The sequence below is a fragment of the Porites lutea genome, chromosome 4 (assembly GCF_958299795.1).
Source record: "Porites lutea chromosome 4, jaPorLute2.1, whole genome shotgun sequence".
NCBI classification, from domain to species: domain Eukaryota; kingdom Metazoa; phylum Cnidaria; class Anthozoa; order Scleractinia; family Poritidae; genus Porites; species Porites lutea.
Window position 1 is genome coordinate 10,488,281 of NC_133204.1, and position 17,405 is coordinate 10,505,685.

Here is a 17,405-nt window from a genome sequence, read left to right on the forward strand (position 1 = left end):
CCAGGTGGGCACCAGCATGGCGTCTCCATACAAATCTCTGTAAATTTGCGTAACGCATTTCTTCAGGAATCGTGGCGAGGAACTTGGTATATTTACCTCCTTTCATTTTCCAGATTCCGGACTTTATCTATTGAACGGTTTTGATTTTTATTTTGATCTATTTTGAATGGCGTGACACTGAAAACCAGCAATTGGGAAAACAAAACATACATGCTAAAGAGGTCTATTGGGACTATTGGCCTGTTTTACTACGATCCACTCTTTAATTTGGAGACAGCGGCTGTCTATCATCCTTCAATGTCTCAATAAATTTGAAGCCCCTTAATGTATGCCACATAGAAACTGCTCTGTCGTGTTTTGACGTCACGGTATCCCAGTGTGCTTCCTCGAGTCCAGTCGACTCCGCGCTGAAAATGACTTCACCAACGGTAGCGCTCTTTCCGACCACGTTGTAGTGGTTTACGGAGATTTTCAACGTGCAGAACGGCAGCTTATCCTCGGGCACACGGAATAACAAAGCTTCGTTGAAAACTGTGTAAGTGTCACCGACTTCCTGCAAACCAGTTTTTCTTTTCAGAAGCTTTTGGCCATCATGGTGTAGTGTTGCTTTTGTGTAAACTTTTTCTGCGGAAGGAAGAACAGCGTCTTACTTAGTGCATTATAAATTTGTAAAAAATTCGGTCCAGTCTCAGGGGCACCCAAAGGGAAATTTTGAGAAAAAGACCTAAAGACAACAAGAAAGCATGAATAAAGCTTTCTGAAGCCATTTTAAGCACTTTAGAGATTGCTGGGAAAAATTCATCTGTTTCTCACTCCCAGCAAGACTGATGGAAGAGTTCCCAGACAGCAAGGTGCACCTACAACCGGCAACCTGACTTACTGGGAAGTCTCCCAGCAAAGGTATGTCCAGAAATTACTGGCCAGTTTGGTGTGGTCATAGGGCAAAAATCAGATCTTCAGTGGGGAGGAGGGGAGGTTGGTAGAAGGTAGGAAAATGGGTGTGACCTAACGGCAAAATTCACCCCTTCAGACACCAAATCCCCTCAGACACCCTGAATTATCTTTTTCCCAGCAACGGCTTCCCTTCCATGAACTCGTATAAAATCGAATGGTTCTCGCATACGGCCACGAGAGGTGTAAGGGTTAAATGGCGCCTTACGTTAATTTACCAAGCTCCAAACAGACATTTGGAATGTAAAAAAAAGTTGGTGGTTAGTGTTTGGCTTTGCTTTAGTTCTGACGACATTGTAATTTTTAAGCACGTGAATAAAATTAAAGTGGTATTTTGCAGTGTAACCGGGTGTGTATGTGAAAAAAAAAACAAACAAACAAACCAGCAAACAGACACTGAAACTGGTATAAATTCATTGTAACCAATAGCGATTTCAAGTTGATTGATCACAATACAAGATTCAGAGTAGAACGAGATTTCATTTCGGGGGTCCGCTTACAGGAGCATAAAAACAGAGGCAAAATCAAAGTCGTAGCAAATCGAGAGAGGGAATGCGCAACACAAAACAGTCGATTGGGCATTTTTATATCATGACCAAACTTTAGAAAAAGTGACGCACTCCAAACACCAACTCACCGTGCCTGGCAAGTACCTCACGCACGCGCAAAGTGATATCGCCCTGCCTGGCAGTGGCAGCAATGGACAGTTGTCTCGCTCTTATTAGGGGTCATAAGCATGGCATAACCGTTGGACCTCTGTACAGTCAAAACTGTGTATCAAACTGCCGAGGCGAGTGCAAAAATATTAAAACGGACAGGCAAACTAACCAACGCAAGATAGTAGTCCCGCAGTCAAATTCATCCCCTTCATAATGGCCACCGTGAGGGTCTGGTCCTTAGTAACGTAACACAGAGATAAAAGCAGTTCTCCACATTCTGCGTTGGCAAAACTTTGCAACGCTCCCACAATTGAAGTGCCCTGCAAAAAGGAGAAGAACGCCTTTAAAAAATTTGATAACGCTGAGTGATCTTTAAACACAGCTGCAAACAGCTAAATCCAGACTCCAAAATTTATTGAGTGATTCATCCTTAAGGTTCAGCCAACCTCGTTCCCAGCTTCTAGTCGAGTAAGGAAGAGATGGGACCTTCTGAACGAGGTTTCCCCCCCCCCCCCCCCGGGGGGTTCGCCATGGTTAAGTTTGGATATAAGCATAATAATGCACTTTTGCTAGTGAAACTTCCTTTACACTTATCTACTTTTTCGATTCATGTCCTTACAGATGTTTCTGGTTTCTTTTTACAAAGAGATTGAAAATCCTCTCTTGATTTGTCAATAGACAGTTTCAATGGTGGTTCATGCCGCCATATTTGATATTTATTACTCTGTAGACTTAGAGCAAGTTAGATTAATCCCTTGGGGGCATACTCCAATAAAAGCTTTACACGTGGAAGCTCCGCTCCGATGTCCAAGCCCTTACCCTCTTCTATACTATTTTTGAAAGAAAAGGTGCCCCTTTTGTATACCTTCCACTCACAAAAGGTACCCCTTTCACATACTTAGTTTAGAACTATGCATCTCTTTTAACTGCTGAAAATGCGCTGTCTTTAAAATATGAGATTTACAAATCAGGAAATTTTCTTGATTTTGTTTCAAAGCCATAAAATACTTCTTTTAACCCTTTTAGGTCTCCCTAAAGACCGAAATAACAGATTTCTCTCCCCTTTTAGAGCGGTTTTCATTTGAGTGTCGAAAAGTAATTGGTTTTGCACTTTCTACACGATGCGATTGGCTTAAAAGATTCGCGCCACCTTTTCATCCAATCAGAAGTAAAACCAAAGCCAATTGTGACGCGCTCGCATGCATTTTCCCGCGCTTTGCGTCAGCCACATGTAATTACTTCGAGTTTTGATTGGTTCAATGTATTGTCTGTGTCCTATGTGATTGGCCAGAGTAATTACTTTGGTTTTGGTTTTACGACACTCAAACGAAAACCACTCTATATACTTCCACTATATAATGAAATCCCTACCCTTTCATATACCTGAAGCCTAAAAACGGTACCCCTTACAGGAGGAACCTCCCTGTATACATGTATATAGGCCGCGTTATAAGGAGTAAATTAACTGCAAAAACCGTGGACAGAGATCCTGCTAGTTGTAAACGTTGGATCTCTAGAAAAGAGATCTAATCAGCCAAAATATAAAGAATGAGAAGTCGAAAGACTTCTGCAAAGCTGATTCATAACAACGTGTATTGTTTTCTTATAAATGATATTTCAGCTGGCCATACCAGCCTTCTTCAGGTTTACAGATGTTCCCGAACTCATGTAGCAATAACAATATTATATAGATGGAGAAGTCGCAATAAAAATTGTTTAAAAGGGAGAGGCGGAAATGAAGTACATCACAAAAACTGAAAAGGAAAAATACTAAGGATATGGATTACAATAATTCACGGCGGTTTAGGCCATGAGGTTCAAAAGTCATGGCCTTATCTATCAAATGCGACTCCCTGGCTTTACGAACTGAGTCACGTGAAGAATGAATAGATAAAGCCATGAATGATAGATAGTTTTTGGTTTATAAGTAGTACCCCCGGGGGATAAATCTTCACTTCGGTCGTTAACGCTAAAGTCTGACGTTAAGCCTAGCCAGCTAAATTCTGTATTTCAACGTCAAATGATGGTAGTTAGTTCTGACGTTCCGTGTTATGTAAAAGGCCCTAGAACCGCTTGAAAACCCGACTTCTTACATCGACCGACCGGCTCTCCCGCTCTGAGACCATGGCAAAGATACAATTAAAGGAGAGGTAAAGGTGAACGCGAGCCAAAGGCCCAAACGGCCGGAGCGTATCCCGGTTTCCTTAGCATAAAGCATGCCGGAGACTATTGCTACTCCCACCTAGACTGAATGCTGGGCCATCGCAGAGTTACCCCCAGCAGAATGTCGCCGGTACCCATTTAAAGTGAAGTAAAGTTCCTTGTCTAAAGAAACAACGCGACTGGCGAGGCTTGAACCCTGGACCTCCAGATCCTGAGTTCGAGGTGTTAACTGCCTGAAAACCCGACTTATTAAATTGACCTCTACCACCCGAGATCATCTCGCAAAGGCGCAATTGAAGGGGTTCATACCAAATGAGGCCATATGAAAAGCGAGTGGTAAAGGCGATAGGTAGCTCAGCAAAGACGTTTTTGAACGACGAACGTAAACCGAAAATGAACTTTTTGCATTATTGGGCGGTGGTTTTGCCCCAAATTTTCAGGAAAATCGCCTTAATAGGAGTAAAGCCACTGAACAGTACAAATGCGGTACAAATTTGGCTACGTCAAGGCACATTAAAGGGAAAAAGGCTTCACTTCCGGTTGACATGTGTGGCTCAAAAACGACTTTTATGCCCGGGGGGACCCCCATATGAAAGGTGTGGGGATGCTCGTCGTCTCGCTTAGGGGGTAGAAATTTCGGATTTTGGTCTCTCTTAGGGTGTTCTGGGCAAAACGCCATCATATTTAGCAGTGAAGGTCTCGTTTAGGGTTGCACGCGAAAAAATATAAAAATATACATATTGTCTGTGTTTTAACATGGTCTCTTTTAGGGGTCAAATTAGAGGTTTAATCAGGTTTAATTCAAAATTTCCCACGAGCATCCCCACCCCTTTCATATGCGGAGACCCCCCCCCCCCGGGCTTTTAAGCTCCTTCTTTCCTGCAGTGTCGATCACTTACCGAGTCGGACGGGGATTCTTCTAAGTAACACCAGATATTAGTCGACCCAGAGAAGTCACAGTAGATCAGTGGTACCTGACTCTCACCTAACACGTGACTATGAGACAGGTTATCGTAAAAGTACGTAACCAACAGAAGACTATGTGAATGCGCATCTTCACCCACTTGAATATTAAAAACAAAATTCTCATTGTATGGAGGGCTCATGGACCTCCTGTGAATTGCACTCTGTTTCCGCCTCTCGCGGTGAGGAAGAACGCAAACGGTCACGCACGTGTCGATACTGCCGGAGTAATCCCGGGGAGGAAAGTCCTTACCGCTGACCAGCGTGACCGAGAGGTTTCTATTCTTGTCGTTGTATCTGATCTTTAAATTCAGTTGTCCAAGATTTTTATCTTTACCAATGCGCACTGCTCTTTCCGTATGATCGTACAGTTCGGGATTAAGTTCACCCATTTCTTCGTTTAAGTAAAGTGACATTATCCTAGAAAGAAAGAAAGTAAACAGTTTTTACTGCTAAGCCAAATAAATCTCGATGGCGCACTTTGAGTGCAAAAAAAACACCAACACGGAGATGATTTCTTTGGCTAATCATAACGGACAAAGAAAATCAAGAACCAATCAGAACTCGACGCAAATTCTTTTAGCCCCCTTCAAGCGCGAGAAAATGCGTGGAAGCAAACTGGAGTGGTTTTGGATTTGTTGCTGGGTCAAGAAAATGATGTATAATTATTTACGTCTCTTAATACAAGAAGGAGGCAGGAGCCCATCTAACTCTGCATTCTGCGCCACGGCGTTTTCCAACCTCGTCCCCAGGGCTTTTCCCTTAGTGTTTTCATCGGCCGGTCTATTTTAAGATACATTTTTAATAGAACACTTTTGCCCGCGAAAATGGAAGCTCCGCTCAGTCTATGAGCGCATTTGAAGTTCAAGATAGGAAAAAAGAAAACTAAACGTGATTGGAAGGTCAAAAGTACCAGTGTCAGGTCTCTAGGTTTCGCTGACTGGTTTGTGGCAATTAAAGATAGGTAAATGTATGAAAAGTGAGGTCAAGATGGCTGGGTTTTGGCCAAGTTCTTTCTTGGGATTTTATCGACCGATATGAAGCCGAGGTCTATGAAAACGCCAAAAAGAACAATGCCGATACTGCCATCTTGACCTAACAAGCTTGGTCAATAAAGGATTTATTAATGGCCAAAAAGAGAACATTTTCTTGCTGGACCTACGCGGGAAATCCCGAGCCGGCGAAATAGACCCGTCTTGCTAGCTCGGGTAGCCAATGAGAACGCAGCAGTCGCTTCATCTTGCCTGCTCATGGATTCAACCATATAATAATTAAGATCGTAAAACATTACTTACGATAGGCGTTTTTCCTCATTGGACCTTCCGGTCCTTCCTTGTGATAGATCAGGTGCAGGTTGTTGCGTCACAGTGCTGCGAGATGATGGGATGGAAAATTCCGGCGATACAATCAATCCTTCCTTGGTTCTCGATGCCCTGGAACTGCTGCGTCTAATACTTGAGCTCCTTTTAGACTTCTCTCCACGTTTTGACTGCCGTTTCTTTGACCCTCTCTTCCAGAGCTCCTTCCCCTTTAGCTTGCGACATAACTTTCGGAGATATTTACAAAGAGCTCCCAGGAAAAGTACGCTTGATGTCACCAGTAGGATAAGAAGGCCTCCTGTTAGACCTAGGAAAGAGTCCTCGGTATTACTGTCATGACGATGCCCGCTCGGTATTCTGGGCATCTCCTCAGACTTGTAGCGATTGGATGACGCATGAGAGTGACATTTTCACAACCAAATAAGGTAAGTCAACTTGACAGCTCCACTAAAGGGTACGGTCACTGTATTCGGACTACAATAAAGAAATGAAAAGAAAACAAATTTTAGGAAAACATACCAATTAACACAAGATCAAATTCTAAACGAAAGGTTTCCTGTTAAAGTGCTCAGAAACGCTTATTACGGAGACCTGGCGGAGGATTTCTTTAAAAGTTAGACGAATCACACGACCTCAAGTGATTCACGTGACAAAATGTCCCATGATTTATAAAGACTTCCGTTTCCACTTCTTTCTTTTTGGACCGGAAACGAGGCTGACCCAAACTAGAACTGCATAAGATTGACTGATCCGTCTGTCGTTTTGTAAAACTTAATTTTCGAGAAAAATCCCTATTCCGCCTTTATCGCATCACAGACGTAACTTAACGCTCCCAGGCTACACGAAAATACTAGCTCGACAAAATAAGACGAAGCCCAAAGCAGCTTAGCATATTTCGTCTTCATAAAAGAGCCTGAAACGCTGTTTTTTTATCTTTCACCCATCGTGCATTTTTGTCCTTGATCCATTGCAGAGTTCTTTTAAGACAAAAATTTCGTATAAAAACTGTGAGCAATAAGAAAGAAGTCAAAGGGTAAGTTCATACGGCTCCGAACGAATTGTCGCTGTCCCGCTGAATAATTTGACCGAACACTTCGTTCACACGCGCGGGACCGTTCAATGTTTAAGTTGGCTTTGTTCACACGGAACTTTGGCGGTCTAAGGGGCTAAGTTTTCGTACAGTGAGGACAGAGCACCTATAAGCAAAAATTTTTCAGGGTCATCCAATGATGGTTTCCTCCAAAACACATTGAAAACACTTTTTAGGTTACCCAGAGTACTTTTACACCTCTAGAAGTTCATTCTTAGCAGGGCTATAAAATTTGTATCTGTTCGGTCACCCTAGGGGAACCTGAGCCTTTTCGAAATTATAAGGGCTTCACTGAATATTTGCCCGAAAATTTTAGATGCAATTTAGCGCATTACGAAAGTGAACATTCTTTTGATTCCTTCGTCCATCGCATTTTTGAATCCAAAAATTTTAGGATTCCTTTTCCTACGAAAAATAGCGTAACCTGGGGTGTGAAATGTGAAAAATTAAACTTCAGAAAATCGTAGGGAATTTATTAGATAATTATAAGCTTAGAAAGTTTTACATCTGAATGGAACGGTCATCCAGAAATATTTAGCCGCTCTCAAGTGATAGAAAATTCTAGGCAATATTTGCTTCTCCGAACAGATATTTTACAAAAAGCAGTCGTCGGGTGCCCCTAATTTTTAACCGGTCGAGCCGTATGAATGTATCAGCCTATGTTGAATGAGAAAAACTATAAGTCCAATCAGGCAGGGTAATTGCAAGTAGCCGGTTTGAAGCAAAACGGAAAGAAGCTTTAGTAACAAAGAAGGCGAGGGCAACGAGAACGTCAAAAGAGGAATGGATTTAGTTATAAGCAACAGCATCTTTGCCGATGCAGCACGATTTTTTTTCTTTTCTTTTTTTTTCTAACATTTTGTTTGCCGTTACTGCACGAGCACCATACTTCGTGAAAGTGCCTAATTTCACGTTTTGTGGAGGACGTGAACAAACGAAAACGATTTTCTTTTCCTTTCACTAAACTTCGATACAGTCTTTTAAAATTGAAATCCAGAAAAGCTTGCCAAGACGAATCAAAGAAGATGGAATTAGCGCGATAAAGTTTGAAACAGGTCGAATTTTCTAAGCGGTCGCCGTTCGGTTGTTGTTGTTGTTTTGCCGTCCAGTTTTTTCTTTTTTGAGGCTATTTTCATACAGGGGCACCCAACAACGATTTCCTCCTAAATAAATTAAAAACACTTTTTAGGCTATCCAGAGTACTTTTGGATCTCTAGAAATGCACTCTAAGCGGCGCTATAAAAGTTGTATCTGTTCGGTTATCCTGGGGGAACTTGAGTCTTCGAAATAACAAGGGCTTCAGTATTATTTTCCCGAAACTGCAATTCACTGAACGTTTTACGAAAGTGAGGATTTTTCTGATGTCTCTCTCCATCACATTTTCGATTCGAAAATTTTTGGTTTCCTTTTTTGTAAGAAAAATAGCCTAACCTGGGTAGTGAAATGTGGAAATTAAACTTCAGAAAATCGTACGGAATTTATTGAATAAGCCTCGAAAATTGTACATGAATGGAACGATCATTTAGAAATATTTAGCCGTCCTCAAGCAATAGAAAATTCTAGGCAATATTTGCTTCTCCGAACAGATATTTTACAGGAAACCATCTTTGGGTGCCCCTGTTCGCTATACCGGCGCTGCTCGCTCTGTTGCAGAAATCGCGTGGAAATCACCGCTCTTGTCAGTGTGACAACACAGGGGCACCCAACGAGAATATAGTTCAAAACCACTTAAACATAGCATTGAGGAACGTATTTTAGTATTTAAACGGTAGATATAGCCATATTTTTATCCCCTAAAAATTTTTTATCTGTTCGGATTTCCTAGCTGAAAGTCTAGTGATCCGAAAATTATAGGGATCAAAACTTACCTTTTCGAAAATTTCAGCCAGAAAAAAGGCTCCCGAAAAATCTAGGTGACATTTTTAGGGTAAAAATCCGTTAAAAATGGGCAATTATACCATTTTTGTGGGGTTCGAAAATCATAGGAGAGGCGGGCAAGCAAGAAATTTAACAACAAATGCTCCGAAAATTCTAGATCTCAAATCGTCTTCCGAACAGATATTTTACGAAAATTGTCGTTGGGTGCCCCTGACAACAGAAGCCCTATCTGGCATGGTTTTCGCATCGGCGCAAAAGCTCTCCATTGCCTTGAGCTTTCTGTTGCCATGACAATTAAAGCTGTCAGTTTTCGTAGACCATAAACCGGAGATAAATCATAGCGGTCTAAGTACACGCCAAGGTTATGTAGCGACCTGAATAAGCACCAAAATCCATACTTATAAAAGGTCGTCCACAAAACTTCCGCAATACACGTTCGTCAAAAAAGAGACCAAAACATCGGATTTACTGCGTATAAAGTTAAGAAATCTTAATAAACATAATCAGCCCTTTGAATAGCTTCTAGTTACAAAACTCTGGTCGCGGACAAAGAGCTGCCCCAAAGTGTAGCATCTTTCCCTTTCATTTTGGGGTACATGTTTGAAGCCGTATTTGCGGCAAAACTGGAACTCAAGTTGTTTATAAACGCGTTTCAAATTCGCACTTAGTTTTTCTGGGAGTTATTAAAACAGATATCGATAATCCGAGTCAGTTCCGTGACACAATCTGACACGAACATGTTTTCGATCATAGAACACTCTGGACCGACTAACTATGAAATGATATCCTAATTTTGTACACATGGACTGAGGATAAACAAGGGGTTTCAGTTGTAAAAGACAAAGAAGAAAGAAAAAAAAAGCACTACGAGGCTCATGTGCCGCTCGTGATGGACGACTTCCATGGATATGTCAGTGATCTGCCCATGATGATCTGGCTAGCCGAAGCGCACTTAATTTGTTTTTTTTTTTGTTTTTTTTTTTTAACTTTTGATTCTTTGCATTGCTATATCAGGGCGTTGTGAGGATTACTATTGGGCAGTTTATGCCGAGTAGGATCAAAGTACGGCGGAGTTTTGTAACGAACAGTTTTAAACTTGTAGTAGTAATTGCTATGTAACGTTTAGAATTAATTTGGTCTCGCATTTAAAAAGAGAACGCCAAATCGCAGTTTCGCTACAATTGCCATTACATAGCGACGCAGGTTTTGAAGCCGTCCTAAGACGAATCACATGTTAACATAAAGGCCCCTTACAGCTGTTTAAAGAGAAATCGGGCTAAGTCGGACGTGGACGAAAACAAAATTGGCACAGCATGCCCTTTGCTGAGTGAAATGAAAACAAGAAACGGGGGTTTTAGCTTTTCAACTGTCGACTTTGAACTTAGTTCCAAATGGCACTCTTGATTTGTGTCATCTAAAACATTACCGGAATGGTACTAACAAATCGAAAACAAAATACATCGGAAATTGGCTGCCAAAACCGAATCTGTGATGTGCTTGAAAAACGAAGTGTAATCAAATGTAATTTATCGAAAATTAATCCAGGTGTTTTCTTGTATAGTGTAGCCTCTGTTTAAAATCTATCCAGGAATGTCTTTCAAAACAGTTTTGTGGATGATTAAAACTGATAGGCATGACTTACAGCACACCTTCAAATAACCTCGAGCGTTCTCGTTGATTGGACCCCACAGGCCTGATTAGGCAACCGGATTTTATGAGATTAGTGCTTATTTATCCAGATTACACAAATATCCCACACTCATGATTCCACCTCAACTTTATTTGTAAAATATTTTTTAAGACTCTTAAGGAAAATACGGTCGTCGTTGAGAATCGAATTTCTGGTAATGAATATTCCGGCACGTTAGCGTCGACTTCTTCAGTTTCTCCAACAAGGTCTGGTTCAAACTTGATGTTGCTTAGTATTCAAGTTAACTGTTCCTCTGGGATCAAAACAAAGAAGCCGGTTTTTCGACAGGCGACAAAACAAATCGGGCCTTGATCTTATTCAAACCGGTCTTTGAACCTGCGGCTTTAAGATTTAAAATATGCGTAATCACCATCTGACGTCATGGATTAACATAATACGTGCAGTTGTGCACGGCTTGGTGTCCATTTCTATTTAAATTTAAGACACCGGTATCAGCTGAAGCATGAGTATTGGTAAGGCTAAGTTGGGTCTTTGACTTAGTGCCAATATCAGCAAAGGTCACCTCTCTCCAAACCGTGATTTAGTACATTCGGCCTGGACGTTGACTTTGTCACGATCTTCGTTCAGATACGCTTCAAGTCTCACAAGTTTTCACAACAGACGCGCGCTGCTGTGTGAATCCGAGCGGTTTTCTTCACTCTTGCATTGCTAGTTTCAGGTAGTGCACTGAATGGAGAATTACGCCAGTGAAGGCCGCAACGATTCTTTGGACCTGCTCCTTGTCGCTAATAAGCGAAAGCCAAACTTCACAGAGGGGGAGAGTTTGTACCTCATCTCCCAGTTTGAGCGGAACGCTGTCGTTCTTACTTCAAAACTGAACGATGCGTCCACCAACAAACAAAAGGTGGAAGTGTGGAAGCGCATTTGCAACGATTACAACAGCAAAAATCCGGTGGTTTTACGAACTGCTAACGATCTGAAGAGGAAGTGGAAAAACATGGTAAGAGCAGCAAAGAAAGAATTGTTAGAAACAACGATGACTTCTCCTGACGGTAGCGAGTCTGTTTCGCAAAGAAAACTCTCTCCGGTCAGTCAAAGGATCGTAGAAATTTTAAGAATTTCTGCGACAAATTGTGGGACCTTAATGACTTCGTTCGACGGTAGTTGTTTTGCTGAAGATCACCAAGGAGAGCAAGCTTTGGAACAACTGAAAGAAGAAGACAGCGAAAACAACCATCACCAAGAGAACAGCCCTCAGCAGGTCATTCATGTGGTAGTTACTCGTCCAGAGGATATAAAACCGTCGGTCGTGGTCTCGCCTGATATAAATACGGACCAAAATCACGAGTGTGAGCAAAGTATGAACAAAAAGTCAGATCTTTCTCTGACCACCGCTAGCGCTTCGACCACAGAAGATCATACTCCAACTGGCGCGGCTGATGAGACGGTGCCAAGCAATAGTTCTATTGTTTCTACAAAATCAAACGCCACTGTGAGCGCAGTTCCTACACCGAGACAGTTACCGAGCAGTATACGCAGTGCAAACCTCTCCAGTTCCCAAGTGACTGGAGTGAGGTCGTTTCGTTCCCTGTCACCACAGCAGAAACGAATGTTACCTTCGTCTCTTGCGCACGTGATTAAGAAGAGGAAGCTTTCGGATTACGGCAGCCAAGACGAATCTCTGTCGAACGTACGAGCTGAGGTGGACAAACTCAAGAAAGAAAAACTTATTTTGGAAAAAGAAAAACTGGCCCTAGAAAAAGAAAAGTTAGCCATGGAGAAAGAGAAGCTAGCTCTTGAAATTCGGTTCTTGCGGGACCAGTTGGATTGATTAAAAAGGCGATTCCCTTGCTGGGTCAGTACTAACACTGCTCCTGTCATGTCAGTGGATGACAGAAACCAAGCAAACCGGCAAGTCTCTGACAGAATAATTAAAAATTAATGGTTTACAAGCGGCTATTTGCATAGTTGGGTCTGAAATTATATTCCATATGTGTCTCTTGATACTTTGAACATCTTAACCCTGAAGGGAATGAATGTTGTTGTTGTATCTGTCACGTGCGAGATTGCTTAAAATGAACAAGCAAATTCATGACTTTTGATTATTAAAGCAACAATGATAATAAGAGGTAGGTAGTTAAGTTTTGATTCTTAGGTTATATTTCTCAGATGCCACCAGTTATCAAAATATCAGGAAACATTTAGAAAGAGAGAGGGAGAGAGAGGGATTGAGTGAAAAAGAATTTTCTAGTTTATGTTGAATTAAGTTATTATGAAAAATAATGACGTGTTGCAGTTTCCTCAAATAGCTATGAGTCGTTTCCGCGTAGTAAATCCATCGGATGCTAAAGAAACACTCCGTAATCTTTTATCTTTTTTCCAAAAGAAGAATCTTTGTTTCAGGAAATAAGAAAATTGGCTTGCTAAATGGACCACTTTTGAAATCAAGTCAATTAAACTTTCCGGCACATATGCTTGGGACAGCTGGCACTCGTGAAGTGCTGCTCTTGATGCGAAAAGCCGGAGAAAGTCCAAAATGGCAAAATCTAATTACTCTCAGCCATCTGTGACAAGGGTCGTTTAGCTACTGAGCCGAGATGATTCAGAGAATCATAAATTTGAGTTAAAAGATGTTTTAGGTTTTTAATGTAAATGATCGATGACTGAAAACGTAAATCTAAAGTGTAAGCTTGTAAACAAGGCTCTGTTTTCTTCAATGATAAAATAAAACATTGGAAGAATCCATTAATAACAGCGGTTTTTTTGCGAGGCTTGGACGTTTGAATAACTTTTAGTTTACCGCTGATTAATTGGCAAAGCAATAATCGATGACAGAAAGCATTAATCTCAACTGAGTGCAATTAAGCTTACAAACAGGCCTCTGTTTTTTTCAGTGATAAAATAAAACATTAGAAGAATCTGATCAACAGGTTGCTTGCGAGTCTTGGATGTTTTAATAACTTTTGGTTTTGCCACTGAATAATATGATATGGTGAAGCTGATTCTCTAGCAATCAGCTTAGAAAAAAGGTTATATTTTGCAATGGAGCCGAGCTGTCTAACGGCTCACTTTCTAGACATTCGTTAAGGTAGCTTATCCAGTTAAACCCAGACACCATCAAAGAATTAACTTTTTGTACGTGAAGCCCTCCGTAGAAATCCTTCTCGCTGTATAGCAGAGGCCCCGGTCTTCAGATAACTTAGAACGTCTTTTACAACACCAAATTAAAACATAGCCGGCTTCTGAAACAAATGTATTGAAACTTTAGTTTGAAAAGTAGTGAAAGTAAGTAAATCACACAGGAAGGTAGTTTACGTTCTCAAGAGTTGTAAACAACACCTGAGACGTTAACAACATGGAAAAGGACTTCTTTTCACTTGTATTGGTTGGCATACACACTTGAAACCTTATTTGAAACGTTAGTGAAACAACGGTAACCGCCAATTTCGAAGGAGGCTTTTATTTCAATGCTCGAATTTCAGTTCAGCTGTAGCCCACAGACTTTGAAGGTAGGCCACCTTGAAGTGATCAAAATAAACAGCAAACAAAGACTAAACATTAGTGTATAGCCTCGAAAGCGTTCGTTTAAATGATCACAAATAACTCAGGGTTTAGTTGATGTACTGAACAAAAATGGTTTCTATACATTCAACAAGAAACGAGCACGAGCGAGCTAGTTGTCTAGATAGTTATACAGGTTCCACCCACTCGTGCATGGAGTAGGTAAACCAAAAACTTCGAATATTAGAAAGATAGACTGTTTTTTCGTCCGAACAGAGCCGGCGGATATCCTTAGCCAGCTGTTGGCTTAAAAACAACTCTCTCGAAGTTTGACTAAGATTAGAAACAGTAGGATTTTGTATCGGCTTAACTGAATACCGCTATAGCAGCCTCTTGCTCATGCACGGAAAATTACCGTTGATCAACTGTGCCAGCTTTCTTGTGAAACAAATGTGTCGACCCAAAATTCTGAACGGTTTACCCCTGCTTAACTGAAGGGCCGTTTATACACTCAACTTTTTCAGAGAGAGAGAGAGAGAGAGAAAGACTGTTGTCTCGATCTGAATATTCTCGAAAATCATATAGCAATCTGTGGTCTATTTACAATATAATAAGCATGAAACCAACTGCCTGGCGCCGGAAATATATATATTTATTAAAAAATTTTATCCTCTGCTTGCTTTTTTAGAAAATTTGATAATGAAAATGGCGGAGTTGGAAAATTCTAAAAATAGTTTACTCTTATAGGGGTGGTCCGAGAGTCCTAAAACAGACAAAGAAATCAAAATTTCATTTCTTAAATTAGATGCAGAAAAACAAATCAGGTGAAAGTATTGCTGGAGAGGTTTCATTCAAATGGTCACACCACAGACACTAAAATGTTAGAACATCGTTCTTTCTTGAATGAAAGGGCTTTTTAAACGACCAGGGCTGATCTGTAGACACTTAGACGGCTTAAAGACATTCTAGCAAGTTTAGGTTGCAACAAATTGTTCAGCTAATGATGATGATATTGTAAACGTTATCTTAATTAGCTCTTCTTAACAATCCCAATGAATTAGGAGCGATTTTCTAGGGCAAAAAAGTCAAATTTTTGGATTCTTTAGTCATTCATCAACCAGGTGTACATTTTCTCCTTACGCAATTATCATTTAGGTTTTTTTTTTCGACGCTTTTAAGTCTTTGTTCGCGTTATTAAAGAATTCAAAATATTGTGAAAGAGTATCAGTTATTTACAGATTCATGAATGAAAATAAAATTGTTTATAAAGAAGGTTTGCAACTTGTTTCTCGCCACTTTAACTTGAAGCAATCAATTCGACTTGATGCGGACATTTTGTTAATAAAAACAGACCGTTTTGCAAGGTACTTTATATTGCTGATTAACTATCCTTCAAAATTTCATATTGTGTGAGATTCTTCTAGAAGCAATGAACCAAATGATGGTAACGGTTTACTCCGGGAAATGATCGTTATAATTGAAAGAGTTCAATGGACTGTTTAATTTGGTTAAAACGTTTCTAGCTAAAATCGATCATCGAAGCGTTTAATAACCAACGGAACCCCGCTAAATTTAAAAGACGCGATCTTCAGGGTTTCTAAGTAGTGGTGCGGTATCTTATTGCTAAAGTTAATTTGCACAAAGTTGACAACTTGTTTCCACTGTCTAAACTTAAATATTCAGACCATAAAACCAATATACAAAGGCTGCAAAACATCATTTCAGATCAATCTTCAACAACTTTCCTCATGTTAAAAAGACTTTTTAGACCTTGAACAAACCCAGCCATTGCGGTTTTAGTTTGCAAATAGATAGAAAGATAGAATGGCGAATCTTGGATTACCTTCAAAATAATTTACCCTCGGTAGAATTTCTATGAAACGGTGCCAACTGCTTTCGCAGTCTCCAGTGTAAAATCCAGCTGTTTCCGGGATGGATTGATTCACAGTTTATCGTCCAGTTGCCCACGAGTTTTTACTGACTACGGGCGGGCGATGTTGAAGCTTTGAATGCATATTGTATTTTTTGGTCAACGGCGAGTATTTCAATGTCACGCTTGATCGCTCTCTTGAAAAATGTTTCTTTTGTTTGCAGTTATTTAAATTTTTAGCAAAGAATGAATTGTAAGCAAACAACACAAACAGAGCCGAAGTAAAACTTAGTTCACAAGACACCGAAATAATAAAAGACTTATCAAGCTATTTCAGTATATAGTAACTTATAGCTGAGCCATGAAAAGTATTGCCTGTTTGAAGACAAACAACAACTTTAATAAGATCATAGTAATGGATGCACAGTTTTTACATAAATTGTTTTAAAACATTCTCGAGTTACCAACAGAAATTGGATTGCAATGAACTGCAACCACATGGCGCCCTAATTAAGAAAAGTTTTTTTATTTGTTTTTTTTTTTTTAATCTTTTTGAAGGTTCGTTTCTAACGTTTTAAAAAGCCCCTTTCTTCCTTAAATTTCGTTTCGAATAACATCTTTGATCTCCAAGAAAACTGTCAAATATTTTCGGGTTAATACACCTTAGTGAGTATCAAGGCTGAATTTGCATCTGCAGAGCCAATTTGTAGTCACATACTTTGCTTACCTTTATTTTAAAGATGAAAAAAATGTTAAGTTTTTCTCGCCTTTGTCCCTGTTTTTATTGTACCCCCAAAATAGTCTTTATCAAGGTGATAAGTACAGTCGACAAAGAAGACAATGACTTAGTTACATAACCCCCCTATTGTAAGTTTTAGGCAGTCATTATGCTTTTGTTTCGACATTAAAATGCTCGGCTTAATGCACCATTTTAGTTCCAACTCAATTCTGGGTCACCCTCCAAAACATCACTAAAATGCTTGGATAATGCTTATAATTTAAGGGTTTTTTATCAATTCTAAACGTTTTAAGAAGGTTTCAGGCTAACAGAAATGTATAAGCAGAATGTCGGCAACAATGTATGTAAGTTAAGAAACTCAATGCAGCAAAACATGATCCTTTACAATGCTTTATTAAGATGAAATTTGAATATTAACTCTTTTGAATTCCAATTTAAGTCATCATTTCTCTTAAAGAAGTTTAAACTATATTTTATCTGAGAAAAAAATATTAAATTTTCCAAGAAAATTCCACAAAAAATGTTAATGCTTTTGTCTCACTAAAAGGCTCAAAAAAGGCGAGCATAATGTTCTAAAAAGCCTACTGGGTTTAAAGTGTTCTGTGAAAAAAAAAAAGGTTG

The 17,405-nt window shown here is 40.0% G+C and overlaps 2 protein-coding genes across 2 annotated transcripts in view; one reads left to right on the forward strand and one right to left on the reverse strand.

Moving 5' to 3' along the window:
- Positions 1-6,529, reverse strand: part of LOC140935804 (synaptotagmin 2-like) — an 8,381-nt gene extending 1,852 nt beyond the window's left edge. Inside the window, exons 1-4 of the mRNA XM_073385369.1 lie at positions 6,032-6,529; positions 4,673-5,156; positions 1,780-1,930; positions 1-624 (exon numbers count right to left, since the gene is read on the reverse strand). The exon at positions 1-624 is cut by the window's left edge and continues 1,852 nt beyond it. Of these exons, the coding sequence (XP_073241470.1) occupies positions 263-624; positions 1,780-1,930; positions 4,673-5,156; positions 6,032-6,420 (1,386 nt within the window). The 5' untranslated portion in view covers positions 6,421-6,529 and the 3' untranslated portion in view covers positions 1-262. The remainder of the gene's footprint in view (positions 625-1,779; positions 1,931-4,672; positions 5,157-6,031) is intronic.
- Positions 6,530-11,126: 4,597 nt separating this feature from the next.
- On the forward strand, positions 11,127-15,447 carry LOC140935806 (uncharacterized). Its single transcript, XM_073385371.1, has one exon. The coding sequence runs from the start codon at positions 11,405-11,407 to the stop codon at positions 12,503-12,505; it is 1,101 nt and encodes a 366-aa protein (XP_073241472.1). The 5' UTR covers positions 11,127-11,404; the 3' UTR covers positions 12,506-15,447.
- The last annotated feature ends 1,958 nt before the right edge of the window (positions 15,448-17,405 follow it).